General features: G+C 40.0%; 1 protein-coding gene across 1 annotated transcript; it reads left to right on the top strand.

Annotated features, from left to right (window-relative positions):
* Positions 1-1,208: 1,208 nt before the first annotated feature.
* On the top strand, positions 1,209-14,219 carry LOC115015700 (tropomyosin alpha-3 chain-like). The gene is made up of 10 exons (XM_029443226.1): positions 1,209-1,372; positions 4,609-4,734; positions 7,072-7,205; positions 9,167-9,284; positions 10,064-10,134; positions 10,586-10,661; positions 10,920-10,982; positions 11,182-11,251; positions 12,351-12,429; positions 13,841-14,219. The coding sequence occupies exons 1-10, from the start codon at positions 1,259-1,261 to the stop codon at positions 13,842-13,844; spliced, it is 855 nt and encodes a 284-aa protein (XP_029299086.1). The 5' UTR covers positions 1,209-1,258; the 3' UTR covers positions 13,845-14,219.
* Positions 14,220-16,374: the final 2,155 nt, after the last annotated feature.

Consider the following 16,374-nt stretch of genomic DNA (forward strand, 5'->3'; position numbering starts at 1 on the left):
TATGAACCCATTACTCACATCAACTTTATCCTATCCATAACATTCGCAAAAAATGAAACACGTTTTGGGGTTTTACTTTTAATGTAATCATTTAATTCTAAAATCATCTAATTGTCTAATATGTCTAAAGTAAGTACTTCTTTGTAGGTTATTGTTTTGAGGTTCCTTATTGATAAGCTTATACTTTATGAATGATTAAGATTTAAAACAATTTCTTATACATCTATGGTTTTCATATAACATACACTAATACTGAAGTGTGTTAAAACCCCCATTCAGTCCAGCTGCACTAATAACCCAGCTAACACATACAGTTCTTATGATTCATCATTAATGCCCGCAGCATCACAAACATGTGCTTCCCTTCAGATATGATCAAAAGACCAGAACAGTTATTACATGGACCTTACTGTAAGATTGTATTTTTAACTCCATTAACTGTTCCTTGTTCAATATCGTACATGTGCTGTGACAGAAGGTGTGCCACCTCCTTCCCACGCGACATGTCTTTCACTGTAAACTGAAACGGTGTCAGGTGGATATGAGATTGTAACAGTGCTCTGCTCACTTAATGGCAGCGACAGCTGCTGTTTGACTTCATGGTGGCCATAACAAAAAGTAGAATCAAATATGGTAAGTTGTTACAAACGTTCTTATCAAGTGTATTTTAAAGAGTAGAAGAAGAAGAATGAACCCTGAAACATTTTAAAGGTTACACACATCAACTGACAGGTACTTTTATGACTCCGACCTTTGTCTGGTCTGTAGTTTCAGCTTTGGGACAGGCAGAGAAATCATTTTCCTTTGTCATGTCTTCTATTAGCATTACAGCTCAGCCTCCTTTTATTTCAAATTTGATCAACTGTATTGATCTCATACAAGGAAATTAAAGTTTTCTTATTATTCTTTCCAATGTTTTCTTTATTTGAGAACCCACATCACAAGTAGCAGGCCAGAGTGGATCAAATATTGCAATTCTGATGTATTTGTTTCTCCCAGCATGCACACATACACGCTAACCCATTGTTAGTGTGCAGGTTTACTTTTAATTTGAGTGGTGATTGTGGAGGACAGAGGAGGTGCGTATGTGTGGGCGAGGGGCTTAGAGGTGGGAGTGTCTCCTCCTCTGTCATATAAATGTCTCCCTCTATCTTTGTCAGAGTTTAGTGTCTCCATCAGGCTCTCAGGTCATCCGTCCTCCACACACTTTTCTTCATACCTCTACTCAGCTGCAAAAGCCCATCAAACCTCAGCCAAAATGGAGGCCATCAAAAAGAAGATGCTTATGCTGAAGCTGGACAAGGAGAATGCACTGGACCAAGCTGAACAAGCTGAAGCAGACAAGAAAGCAGCCGAAGAGAGAAGCAAGCAGGTGGGTTATGAACACAGATAAAAAAAACATATGTACTCCAGTTTGTCTTATCAAACAGGTGAGAGGCCGAGAGACTCAGCAACAGTGAAGGATTTATAGTCACGTGCCTTTTATACGGTTTCCTGTTATTCCTGAGTGAGTGAGTGAGACTAGATGTTTCTTCAACTGTCTCATGAAGCTACTGCAGCTGAGCAGCTACAGACACTTAGTTAGAACAGCTTCATTTCTGCTGTGGTAGGAAATCTGCCTGTCTGATACATATTTGAGGTACTATCTAGTGTCTCTTGATGGTATCATCAAACTATTTCACATAATGATTTTGGATGATGACAATCTGATCAGTCTAACCTAGGAGTTATATGTTTTATTTGCTTTGCCACTTATGATCTTCCCACTGGGCGTTGCACATCTATTCGTGGCACATGACATAAGTGGCAAAGTCAGAGACATAAATAATAATATAATGATTTGTTTTTAAAATGTATTCTCAGGGACAAAGCACATTGAGCAACATCACTGTAAATGTGCCAGTGTCAGCCAAAGGCTCATTGTCAACTGTTGTCCTTTGGCTTGACGTTAAAGTCGGCCATTAAAACAAGCAATAAAGATTCCATTTAAATATAACACCTGAAACACCGGAGCCCAAAGCTTCACACAACAAAATGGTTTCAGATGGAACTCACCTGCCGCATTTTACAGATTTAAAATGACAACATTGTGACTGCACATGTTTTGTGCATTACCTAACCATTTACAAGAGGGGAAGAGGATCTAGCTTAACTTTAACTTTGGACAGGAATGCTTGAATGGCAACACGAATAGAAAGCAGAATCCCGCCCCCTGCAGCATCTGTTGCACGATGTGTAATGGAGGATTTCTTTGTCTGAAACATGACACCGAATTTTCTGTCCACATTCAGAGTCAAATGATTATCTATTACTTTTGAGCATCTAGTTATACAAATCTGTAAATAGACATCCTGACACTTTCTTCACGAGTCCTGATGTCTCTGAATAAGCCTCTGAGCATAAAGCTCCTAACAACTCAACACTTGATCATTAGTTACTTTTGTGTGCACCCTCAACCTAAATGACACATAACACTAAGTAAAGATTTAGTAATCCTTCTCTTCATGATTATCTGACCATAACTTAACCTTCAGTGTCCCGTAAAGCAAAGCATTGTCATTTCAAGTGATTTATTGATTTACTGCTGTTACTTGTAGCTTTTATGACGGAGATTCTTTTTCAGGAATAACCCCTTGACAACCCGTCTCGTTTTCAAGGAGGTCCTCAAAGACATTGATAAATATAAGCACAAATAGACAGAACATTTAACAAAAAACAAAAATAACAAAATAAAAGTTAGACGATACAAATGTGACAAAAACTAACAAACAAAAACAAGAAAAAGCAAATAATAATTCATAGAAAATCAAGAGATCATACTAGAAGCAGAGCATTAAAATGGATAATTCAATCAAAGATTATAAAAAAGTATAGATGTCAGTGGTAACATTAGGTAATAAAGTTATAAAACACAATTATAGCGGCGTTAACTTGTTATGGACATGTAGACCTGATCCTATAATAAGAAGACAGGACATTAAACAAGTGGAAATATGATATGGATTGAATACTAACAGGTAAAATTATTCCGATCTGAGGGAGCTGGAAACATAATGGCTTCCTTGGTAATTGATTTAGAGACTCCAGGGACAGAAGAACAGACCTGTGTAGATCATTAGATCATAGATCATTAAAAGAGAAAGGCATCATACGCTGTTTTAAATATGCAGATTGACAGAGCAGGACGAGGTGACCTTTCATCTTGCTGGGCAGATTTTCTTTAAATGTGGTCTTGCTGTGACCGTACGGATCCAGTCAGACTGAGAACAATTGGGAACTGGCCAAGCTCCAGTCCCAGGTCAGGTTTCATGTACTGGAAACGGACTGGACAACTCTTCAATGCACATGCTAACTGAGAAGTATTTGAAGGCACTATCACTATCTGACTATCGTGCTGTTATCAAGCTAAAATAATAATGTTTATTCTCATATAGTACATTTGGTTCTCTGGAAGCAGCATTGATTTGTTGATCCTGGATGAAGTTATATTAAACTGGAATGGCAGTCGGACAACGCAGACCATCGCCAAGGCTTTCCATAAGTGAGAAATGTTGTGTCTGTCTGTAGTGGCCTGGATGTAGGATGGGCTTGAGACACTCCTGCCTGGTTCCCTAAGAATGATGTTCCCATCAAACGAAGCTGCATCGTCAAGGGAAACAAATTGTCCTCTCGGATTACCTTTACTTTTAACGTAACACGAATATGTTTCTATTCAAAGTTTGTGGAAGGAGGACGAGAGGGTCAAACAAACACAGGACTTTTACCCAGCAGTTCATGTCCTGTGTGAAAGCAACAGTCTGTAACTAAGTACATTTACTCAAGTACTGTACTGATTATTTCCTATACTATACTTATTACTTTATACTTCTACTCCAATAGCCAATATTCTACATTTTACTTCATTACATTTATTTGAGAAGATTAGTCACTAGTTACTTTGCATATTCAAATTCTTAATACAAAATATGAATCAACTTATGATGTATTATTATAGAGTAAACTACCCAGAAGTATATCAATAATTTAAATGAGCTCCATCTTTAGCAGCTTAACACATTAATGCATCAATAAATATAACCCAGAAATATATTGTTTATTATTCTGATATGTGCCATTCTGCATAATGAATACATTTACTTTTGTACTTAAAGTATATTTTGAGGCTAATACTTTTGTACTTTTACTTGAGTAAGATTTTGAATGCAGGACTTTAACTTGTAACAGAGTATTTCTACACAATTGTTTTCTGAATGAGCTGCGGGAGCAAGTGATGTAACCCTGGACATGTAAGTGTGAAGAGATGCATATGTCCTCCCGGTATTGAACTGATGGCGGTAGGATTGAGAGCGCACGTCAGTGACGTCATCCACACAGACATTGCGTGACAAACTCTGACACAAGGAGACCAAAATGTCTGTCAATGTAAAGGCGGCATATAGCTCTTCTAACCTTGTCTTGAACTTTTTGTTTTTACCATAACTTTAACTGGAATGTATAGAAGGTATTATATTCATTGTATTATGTATTAACCATATCAGCTCATTATCAGATGAATACATTTTCTATGTGATATTGCAAACCTGCTGACTGTGTTTGATCTTCCATCAGCATGAAGACGAAATTCTGCAAATGCAGAAGAAGCTAAAGGGGACGGAGGATGAGCTTGACAAATACTCTGAGGCTCTGAAGGATGCTCAGGAGAAGCTTGAGGTGGCCGACAAGAAGGCTGCCGATGTGAGTATTATGATTCTAAAAGTTCAATGCACCTCAACCTGGGCCCAGATGTGTTCAGAATCAGAAATCCTTTATTAGTCCCACAACGGGGAAATGTACCTTGTTACAGCAAAAGAACAAGAAAGTAAAGTGTGTGTTAGAGTGGTTTTGCCAGTAGTAGAGGAAGAGGAACTGTCACACATAGTAAAGCTTTAAATATCACAGACTCAGTACCTTCTCTCAGCCCTGGAGCTAACTGAGCTTCTGATAAAAGCTGTGATGCTGCCAGTGTAAACCAGGCCGGGCTGATTCCCTGCTTCTCCCTTGCATTCCATTCTCATCATGCTCTGCATGGACTCCTCACAGCTGTCGGGGGGGATTCAGAGCACTATTTTGGCCATGATGTCAGCCGCTCAACCTTCACTGCAGGCTTAACAATGGTCCAAGTCCATTTTAGGTACATCATCCATTCCTCCCGGGTCACAGTATTCATTTCGTCTCTCTCCTTTTGTAGATAATGAAATAGTATTTTTAAGAATTGCCCTACTTTATACATTTAAAGTGCAGCTTATGTCTCACACATTTTGTCAGACTATAACCACGAGTAAAACATTTACTACATAAAAGCTATGACAGCACATCAACGATCAACTTCTGTGGTTATGACTCCTGTTAACCACCAACATGAGGCTCTACAATCAGAGCAGAAAGGAGACAACATTCCAGCCTGTGATCTTCTGCCACTTTTCAGAGTCATTGCTGAAAAAGGTATTTCAGAGTCTCCATATAGATCGTACAGCTGTCAGCAAAGGCCATTGTTCTGCCTACAAAGATTGCGTGGAACAAAACACCAGTGTAAGGGCGTGGATCCAGCTCCAAATGAGTTCACCAACTAAAATCACCTACACCATTCACACTGGAGCTTTCACTTTTCAAAAAAATCAAGCCAACAATAAAAGTCATTTCATATCATTGGAGTTTATTTAAACACAACCCGCATAATATAATCCAAAACCACATTGTAGAATTCACAGAATCCCCCTCCCCCTCCTCACTAAGACAAGCGAAGGGTAACCTCTAAGTCATTGCCATGGTAACGTTAATGTAAGCCAGGGGTGTCAAACTCATTTTAGTTCAGGGGTCACATGCAGCACAATTTGATCTCAAGTGGGCCGAACCAGTAAAATCACAGCATAATAACCTATAAATAACCACAACTCACAATGTTTCCCTTCGTTTCAGTGCAACAAAGTAAAGTACATTCTGAAAATGTTAAAATTTATGGAACTATCTTTTTACAAAACATTATGATCAACCTGACATTTCTTAAGAAAGAAAGGTGCAATTTCAACAATATTATGCCTCATTTCATCATTTACACACGTGTGTTACAACTTACAGATCAGTGTGTCTACAAAGGCACAAAACATTTAGTCACAGGTATCTGGAACAGTATTTTACTTTATGATCAAAACAACTCATTTGTACACTTTGCAAAGTCATCCCGCGGGCCGGACCGGACCCTCTGAGGGGCCGGATTGGACCCTCTGGCCACATGTTTGACACCCCTGATTTAAACGATTCAGACTCCCTCTATGTGTAGAACCCAAAAGCTTCCACAGATGGTTTGGTGTCATGACTTTCTGTCCAGCACAGACAGTCTAACATCGTAGTTAGCTGACAGTGGATGGCAGGGCCCGCTGCTGGAGCTCCAGGCGCCACCTGTTGCACAGATTTTACACACCAGATGTTGTAAAGCATCGTTCATCAGAACATTTGTTTAGCCTAAAGTACTGCAACACTTTTGAATGCATATCATGACGCATAATCAGAAATAATTGAACAGTTTGTAAATTTAGCAGAATAGTTTCTCATACATTTCCTGTTTTGTTACCTAGTAACAACATTACTGTACTTCATAATTACGCAACAATAAAATAAAAATAAAAAACTTTGGTACCCACTTATTCTCTAACGCCTTTTTGTCTTGCCATGCAGATAAATATTTTATTGGCATAAGTATTTTATTGTTAACATTTAAATGTGCAGGCTGTATTATAAAGCAATACAGCAATAGGTAACATGTCCAGGCAGCTGACACAGACTGTGACAGATGGTGTACGGTGAATGTCAGGGTAATATTCAGTCTCTGATTCTCGGCAAGGAACACGTTTTCCATAAGCTACAGTGTGTGAAGAAAACACACTTCCCTTCACATTAGTTTCAGAATAAATGTGTTTATTGAATTAGCATTAAAACAAATGGGACAGCTTCCCCCCCTTGTTGGCCATCAGACTGTGCAGCTGTAGGCAGAACACTGGTTTAAGTGAATCCCGCACCATGTTTCTCTGTGCTCAGGCTGAGGCAGAAGTGGCTTCCCTGAACAGACGTATCCAGCTGGTGGAGGAGGAGTTGGACCGAGCTCAGGAGAGACTGGCAACGGCTCTGCAGAAGCTGGAGGAGGCTGAGAAGGCTGCTGATGAGAGCGAGAGGTGATTTCTTTTAGTCATTGTAATCAGTGTTATAACACAAAGGGGGCTATATGTACCTTGGGGAAGGTACTCACATTAGTATCATGGAGCACAGTGGGCCAGTTCAAAGCCATGTTGGGCCAGCAGCATCTTTTGGGGTATTAAGTTTCTCTTGAAGAAGCCTCTGTTCTGATCAGGCTGAAGACATAAAACAAAGCAGCAAACTCCTGATAACAGAAAGCACACACATGGTGACCAATGAGATGTCCCTTTCCATCCTAGAAGGATCAAACATGACAATACAAACATGTATTTAATATATATAACACATATATTTCTTTTTAAAGGAATAGGGTAACCAAAACAAAAATAAATAGTATCGTAAAAAGAAGAATATGAGACAGATTAACAATAGTGCATCCACTGTAATGTGTGAAAAGTCATTGTGAATGTGGAAGAAAGCTTTCACTGACCACGGTGGACGGATGGTCCTGCACTGTCGCGCCCAATATCAGATGATTCCCTTTAGTGTCCTGTAATAACTTGTGTGTAAGCCTCTTGATCTCTTGTGGAATGCAAGAAGATCACATCAAAATGATATCAAGAATATTGCATAAGGATCATCATGTAACAGTTGAGCAGCATCTCACAACATTTAAATTACGTTTTTTGGTTTATTGTGGATCCCAGAAGCCCTGTCAGAAGAGTTTCTGTGAAACTGGACATCACCTCAGCTAACTCTGTCACACCCTGTCAGAGTGGCTACTTGTTACAAGGCATTACAGTAGAGCATAGGTCTTCAACAGGAGGTACTGCAGGGGGGGGTCGCAAAAATGTTTGTAGATAAAGCATTCACATTCCCTCCTCCGCTGTACTTCGCGTGACACACACCTACAGTCAGACACAGAACGCTACACCAGTTTGGGGGTCCTGAAAAACGTTGAAGACCCCTGCAGTAGAGGATGTGTGGCCTGCCGCCTCTTGGGGCATCCCAGACACCTTTGTGAGATTTGAAAGCCCTGATATGAAGATGATATGATGAGTCAGTGGCTCATTTTAAATGCTAGCAGACGTTGGATTTATTTCAATCTCAAGTAACATAGTGCTGCATGAGCTACATGTGTTTGTTATGTAGTTTCCCAGGTCTTGCCGTGCTGTGTATCCAGTCAGTGATAGATGTTCATGGGCAGAGAAGCATTTGGTTACAGCCTGTGGCACTTCCAGTGGACCTGACCTTTGAGCTCAGTGAGGTTTTGAGTGTACATATGGCAATAGTAAGAAGTTTGAAATGAAAAGAAAGGTTGGGGTTGCACTATAACCCTGGTTTTACAAAACATGTTTCAGTACTAGAGGACATTTTGCAGTCTGTGATAAAGATACTGCTGAGCAGGCTCTGTGACGGAGCACTGGGAGTTTAGACTTGGTTATTCGGAGGTGCGGCCTGGAGGCAGAGAGGCAAAAGCACAAACTTCCATCGTCATCGGTAAAACAGAACCTTTTCCACTCACCTTGTGATAAATGAGGAACACAAATGAAATGGAAACAGCTATGTAGACCCAAAATGCTTAGAAGACATAACAATCAAAAGATGAGAAAGAATGTAACTGATTTAAACTTTTAATAATAAACTTTTTGTCACTAAAACTTGGCTTACAGTAATATACATGTTCCTCCAAAGACTAAGACTGTTGACTATCTGCTGATAGCTATCACATAATTATGTTTTTTCTTCGATTAGGTGGGAAGTCTTTCACATGCACTTCTCTAAAGATAGCTATTTCAATACGTGACGGAAGTTACAGCTGAAATACAAACAACTAGCCTTGAATTTCTAAGATATCTTTAGTGGGTTTTCTTCACAATTAGCTGATATTTATAGAAGAACTGACTCTTTTACCAAAATGTTCTTTAAAATAGAATACGACACTAACTTTTCAAATGTTTGTACGGTGCTAGAAATAAGTAATGGTTTGTGTGTGCAGAGGTATGAAGGTGATTGAGAACAGGGCTCAGAAGGATGAAGAGAAGATGGAGCTTCAGGAGATTCAGCTCAAGGAGGCTAAACACATCGCAGAGGAGGCCGACCGCAAGTATGAGGAGGTGAGTTTTTCTGCAGTGTGGTACCGTCTCCAGGTGGTGGCTGAGACACTCTAATGATGACGCTTGGTCATCATCTGAAAGGAGCTTTTCACAGTATCAATCAATCGCATTTATTTATAGCACAATATCACAAATGACACATTAGTCTCAGAGTGCTTTACAGACTGTACAGCATACAACACCCTCGGTCCTTAGACCCTCGCACCACACAATAATAATAAGAATAATATTAATAATAAGCTTTATTTGTATAGCACCTTTCATACACGAATTGCAGCCCAAAGTGCTTCACATCAAAAACATAACAATTAGTACAAGATTAGACAGAATAAGAGCATTTACAGTACAATAATCACAGTGTTGATGTAAATGAGTCTGAAGTACCATTATACAAATAGTATAAAATAACACTAGAGTATTGTGCCTAGTTTCCCTATCTGTGCAGTTTCTTTTAGGAAAAACTAAGAGACAAAAGAAAGAAACCTGAAACTGAGGAGGGATCCCTGTCCCAGGACGGACAGACGTGCAATAGATGACGTGTGTTGAGAATAAACAACATGATAAACTGCATATGAATTGACAATAATATGGCCATACAGCCGCTGTTCTTGCGTCACAATAAGCCAATAACAGGTGACATGGATAAATGTTAAGGGATACCGAGATCAGCACTCAAACTGACAACACCACACAATAAACAATCACTTTCATTGGTAGTGTTTATGATTACGTCTGTAAGCCTCATAATATAAACACACATAAATAATGCATTTGTCCAGGTGGCTCGTAAGCTGGTGATTGTAGAAGCAGAGCTGGAGCGTACAGAGGAGAGGGCAGAGCTGGCTGAGGCGTGAGTACCCCCCTTTAAACTGTAAAAACTTCAGTACATTTTGCTTCTGTAGTATATTTTAGTAACATAAATCATTTAAAAAGTAACAGTAAATAATAGTAACTAATTGAAGTAACTATTTTCATTCAAGTTCAACATTCATTTATTGTGCAGAACAGGGTTGCACTACAGAATGCAGTCCCTGAATGCTACATAGAAACTCATGTATTTCTTATGGTAGAGTGGAGGATAAGTTGATGAGTCAGAAGCTGCTCTGCAGGCTGGTGGTGCAGCAGCAGATACTTCATACATGCTGTGGAGTAGTTTACACAGTGGTATCACTACTTATACTAAAGTGACGGACCTCTTTTGACAATGTGCACCTCTCACCACTGTTCGCAGTTTTCTACAAAGTAATCTGATGTTCTTCCCTGTTCCTCTCCTTCCTTCCCTGAACTCAAAACTAAACAAGTAAATGTGCTGAGCTGGAGGAGGAACTGAAGAACGTCACCAATAACCTGAAGTCTATGGAGGCCCAGGCTGAGAAGGTAGTGACAGAACTCTGAATCACAGAGCATGCTTCTCTCACAATGAAAATGAAAAGAAATGAGTGGAGACACACAAGAAGTGCTATCCTATTGTGCTCTATAAAGAGTATACAGATGATGAGTCACTTTGACTGAGGGGATTATTGTCGGGGCACAGCTGTGACTCTCTGTGTTCAGGTGCACGGGAATAGTTGAGTCCTGAATGCTGAATCGTCTTCACATAAATCAGCATCTGAATAAAGTTGTTTCTCGTCACAGTACTCTCAAAAGGAGGACAAGTATGAGGAAGAGCTCAAGATCCTGACTGACAAGCTGAAAGAGGTGAGCAAGAAGAAATGATGACCTGCAGATATTGTAAACCCTCAATTTAAATGACTTTTTATAAATTGAACTCCATCCTACACCCTGGAACATTTCAGCGAACTGTATTGAGACACAAAAGGTTGACATTGTGCATTCAGGTTACTGTTGAGCTCCGATGTGATGTGATCTCACGCTGACTTGTGCTTTGTCATCTCAGGCTGAGACTCGAGCTGAGTTTGCTGAGAGGTCTGTGGCCAAGCTGGAGAAGACTATTGATGATCTGGAAGGTACAACATTGATAAGTGCACCCTTTGCATAGACTTTAAATTCATTACGCCAATACAAAGTGTGATGTAACAAGACCTCAATTTGGTCACATGATTTTAGATGTGGTCATGTGACATCACAAGGAAGCAGGGGGAGAGACAGCACAAGGTCCTGCGGGAGGCTCAGATTTGGAACAATTGGTCAAGCGTATAGAAAATGATATGTAACATTTCATGGACACCAGGCCTGCTTATACATGAACCTTTATCATGACTTAACACATAGTGAGTCTTCATTAAGGTTTTAGAGATAGAAGGCGACACATTTCATCGTGGAAGGAGTTGCTGTCTACTTGATGTGAACACCTCCACTCGTCTGTGTATCACATATACAGTATCTCCCTCTGTGCCATAGAGCTCAAACACCCTATACAGACATTAAGGATTGCTCTTCCTCGCTAACCTTTCATCAGTGTTCGGCAGATTAGTCGTGCAGTGTAGAATACTCGACTGATGTTCCACAGGTGTCATGTTTACCTCATGATCCATTACTGAAGCCGTGTGCACACAGGAGAAGGGAAACTGCAGAGCTGAAGTTAGGGAACGTCTCAGGAGTGCATGCTAGCCGGACATTTTTTAATAAAATATGTTTCAAACACAATGTAGTTTAATCTGGATCTCCTTCCATTACATGCACAAGCTCCTTAAATATATATGTGTATATATATTATACATATATGTATATATATATATATATAGATATAGATATAGCGTTCTCTGCTCATCATAGACATTTCACAACAACTTTACATTTGTCTGGGCCTTCTCATATTATACATCACCTCCAGTTTATAAAGAAGCATTCTGACTTTCTCCACTAACGTCCTGGGACGTTCTCCTTCCACTTTGAATTCCTGCCGGGACCAGTTACAGAGCTAGTTCAGGCTTACCGTTTACATTTTTACTTTTACTCTACTTTTTAAGTTTCTATTCCATTGCATTGCCTTACTTTTACATGCATTTATAGTTCATATTCATATTCCACAATACTAATTTCAGACTCTCTTATATATTTCCCTTTGCAACACACCTTTTTCCTGGTCTGTGTGTGCACATACAGATGAGCTTTATGCACAGAAACTCAAGTACAAAGCCATCAGTGAGGAACTGGACCACGCGCTCAATGACATGACCTCTATGTAAGTATTGATATGATCTTATTGAGCCTGCATGCTTTTGGTTTAAAAAATAACTTTATTGTACACTGATCTGTCTGGCTTAAACGCTACAACACCCCCACTGATGTCCCTCCAGAGGGTGTCACTTCGGACCCTGTTTACCCCTCCACATCCCTGCAGCAAGTCAGAGCAGTCTTTACAGGGGGGGTTCAATGACTCCGGTCATATAAAATAATTAAACTGATGTTCATGCACTGAACTATATGTTATTATTTAATATCAGATTATCTAACACTGAACAATTGGACTATTATTAATATACCTCCTCTTTAAGAGTGTGTGCTCCAGTCTGGGCCCCAGCTCAAGACCACTTTCTCCATCACAACTTTGGAATTATAGAGAAAAAACAAAAGCAACAACACCATCAGTGAAACAAGACTGTTGCACTGGATAAGATAGGGAGGATGGAGGAGCACGAAGAGGATGAAGTAAGTCAGACCAGGGGAAAAGACAGAAGGGCTCCAGGTACACGGCAAGATGTTTGAAGACTGACAACAACTTGATTACTTGTCCCAATTCAGCAAATATCTGCCAACATCCCAGTACAGGGAGGGGCTCCCTCAGCAACAATAAGACCATTACACATGGTGAAAGGAAGAGGAGTCACTGATGTGCTCATATGTATATAGGATGTATACAAATGCTTAACATGTTCATTGATGTGGGATGTCCGTGTCTATTGTCTGACCTTAAGGTGCTCCGCCTCATTGTCATATTAAGTACGAGTTCAGTAAGAGGTTCTCGACACCACACTGTTCAACATCATTACACAGCTGGAGGGTAAAGTGGCTCTTTGAATACATCCAGAGATTGTTTTTCATTCAGACCAAGTCTCTCACAGGCACAGCCGCGGTCACCCCTCCTTCACAATCACATTAGCAACAAAAAGCATTGCATCCTAATAGTTGCTCAAACCCAATGAGCCAGAATATCAGGTTTCAAACAGTATAAACTAGTGCTCCTAATACATAAAGGGAGGATGGCAATTCATCAAAGCACCAGTTTATAAGTCTGTAATAATGACAGCTCCTTTTCTTTCTCTGTTTTACTGGGTTAAGGGTTAAGACAATATGCTTTTCATTACCTTTATCCAGACCAAGTTAACCACATTTACAAAAAAGAAAGCCACACTTTGAGACAGGCATGAGCATGAAAGAGCTGCTAGTGACGCTGCAACCATGTGCTCTCTTTGTGGAACGGGTCCCTGGTTGGCTGACAGACGAGGACTGAGAAGCTCAGCTATGACTCCATTAATCCCTGACAGGCCTTCTGCTGCCTTCTTGTGTCGCTTACTTTGCTGATGCTGAGGCTTGGATAGTTCAGACATACACTTATACACTTCAACACTGTCTCTTGCTTCTTGTGTTTTCAGCTAAACGTGCAGAAGCTCCACCATCCTGTCGGGTTTTGGTTTCAAGACTCTGCCTTTCACATCTGAACCCCCCAGCCCCCCTCCCGCTCCCCTCCCCTCCCCGCACTCCCCGCCCTCCCCTCCCCTTTATCACATGTCATCTATGTTTCCTCATTCCTCAACTGTAGATGTGTGTGTGTGGATGTTGTACTTTGTTTTTAGCACTTTCTTAATGTGTCTGCTGAACTTGTTTCTTTTCAGTTGGTCTCTAGTCATCTAGGAGCCATTGTTCATCATGTGTGATTTAGGGATGTGGTTTGTCTGATTTCATTCTTCATTGTACTTCTGTATCATCTCTGTTCTGTACCAGAGTAAAGCAAGAGAGGGAAGAAACCCTGAGTTACGGCGTCTGTGTCCATGGCTGCTTTTGTTATACACTCAGGTGTGTGTGTGTGTGTGTGTGTGTGTGTGTGTGTGAGTGTGTGAATGCAGCCATTTGCCACTTCTCAGTGTAGCACGATTAATACAAACTACAGCCTCCAAAATGATCATAAAGTTCAATCCACACCTCTCGGAAGCACTTGCAAAGCAAAAGCTATATTCATGAACCTTTGGGAAAAGGATTTATGGCATACGTTTTAATAAACAGATAAAAATGCATTGTTGTCTCATCAGCATTCAACGAATGAAATATAAGAATGAATAATGAATAACAATAGGCTAATGTTCACATTTTATAATAACAGTTCAAACACATTATTAGTTGGCTTCTGTGATAGCCTGTGTCTGCAGTGCTTCACTGTGGTTGTTAAAGACACATCATTTGGGTATGAATATGTTTTCATAAAAGTTCAAAACAAAAGCCCTCAAAGAATCCATCTGATCGCTCCTGAAGTAACGTGTCTCCTGTGGATGTACGGGATGGCAGCACTGGAGCCCCAGTGTTATAGTAGGCATGTTTGAGAGTGGGTTGACACTATGAACAGTTATTTTTTTTCACGCCTCCTTATTGGATAACAGTTATTGAGTGGACTGCAGCTGATCATCTCAACATCACTGGAGTTTCATACCGGAGTGAAGACAGATCACAGATTAAACTCAAGTTCAACACTCTACGGTAAGTCAATGATTTGTTTTCTGATCATCTAGTTAAAAAACTAGACGGACCACAAACAACTTTCTTCATTCATTCAGTCTTGACTCCTGTGATGTTAAAGCAACAATGGTAGCACCGAAGAACGTCACCAATAACCTGAAGTCTCTGGAGGCCCAGGCTGAGAAGGTAGTGACAGAACTCTGAATCACAGAGCATGCTTCTCTCACTGTGCATGCAAAGGGAAAGTGGAACAATACAAGAAGTGCTATCCTATTGTGCTCTATAAAGAGTATACAGATGATGAGTCACTTTGACTGAGGGGATTATTGTCGGGGCACAGCTGTGACTCTCTGTGTTCAGGTGCACGGGAATAGTTGAGTCCTGAATGCTGAATCGTCTTCACATAAATCAGCATCTGAATAAAGTTGTTTCTCGTCACAGTACTCTCAAAAGGAGGACAAGTATGAGGAAGAGCTCAAGATCCTGACTGACAAGCTGAAAGAGGTGAGCAATGTTTAAATAAACACAGGCAGACTCTAAACCTTCTTTATCTCTAACAAGCCCATTAAAGCTGAAACTGTTCGTCTATGAATGAGTTGATAATTGATTCATTGTGTCAAATAGTTAAAGCTTATTTTAAAGGATAGGTCTTGTGGGTTTCTATATTTCTCAGGGAAAGACCAAAACCAATAAATCATGAATAACTTAATTATCATTTATACAATAGAGAAATAGTCATAAACAATTGATATTTTACTGTATTTGACTCGTTTCATTGCAGCATGCTAAATACAGCCCAGTAACGAGTGCAGCCCTGACGTCTGATGGTTAAAGGTACTACACGCTGATCATTTGTTTGAAGCTACGGAGCTTTGAGAGCACACTGGTCTTTGACATGCTTACCGTGCTTATCATTCTTGTGTCGTATGTTTAAAGTATTTTGTTCAATTTGTTTTGTATTTGATGAAAAACCTTTTCAGTAAACAATTGAAATGAACTGAACTACACAGTGGATATAAAAAGTCTACACATCCTTATGAAATTGCAGGTTTTTGAAACGTAAAGACAGAAATAACAACAACGTAACATTAAAAAAAGAAAGAAACACAACACCCTGATTGCATAAGTCTGCACACCCTCATAATGGGGGCTCTTGCTGTGTTGAAAGTTATTTAACCACATTAAAAATCATGCGTGGAGGTAAATAGCATACACCTGCCATCAATGAGAGTGATTCTGATTAAATCCAGAGTAAAGTCAGCTGTTGCTGTAGTGTTTTGCTTGAATGTTTGGTGTTGCATCCTACTGGGGGAGCCATGGACCGCAAAGAGTTACCAAAGAAACAGCCAGATCTAAATATTGAAAAGTACAAATCAGGAGAGGGATATAAAAGAATATCGAAGGCATTACATGTACTGTGGTGGTACCGGGTGGCAAGACGGGAGCCCTTTCTTACAAA

This window comes from Cottoperca gobio, chromosome 11, assembly GCF_900634415.1.
Source record: "Cottoperca gobio chromosome 11, fCotGob3.1, whole genome shotgun sequence".
Classification (NCBI taxonomy): Eukaryota; Metazoa; Chordata; class Actinopteri; order Perciformes; family Bovichtidae; genus Cottoperca; species Cottoperca gobio.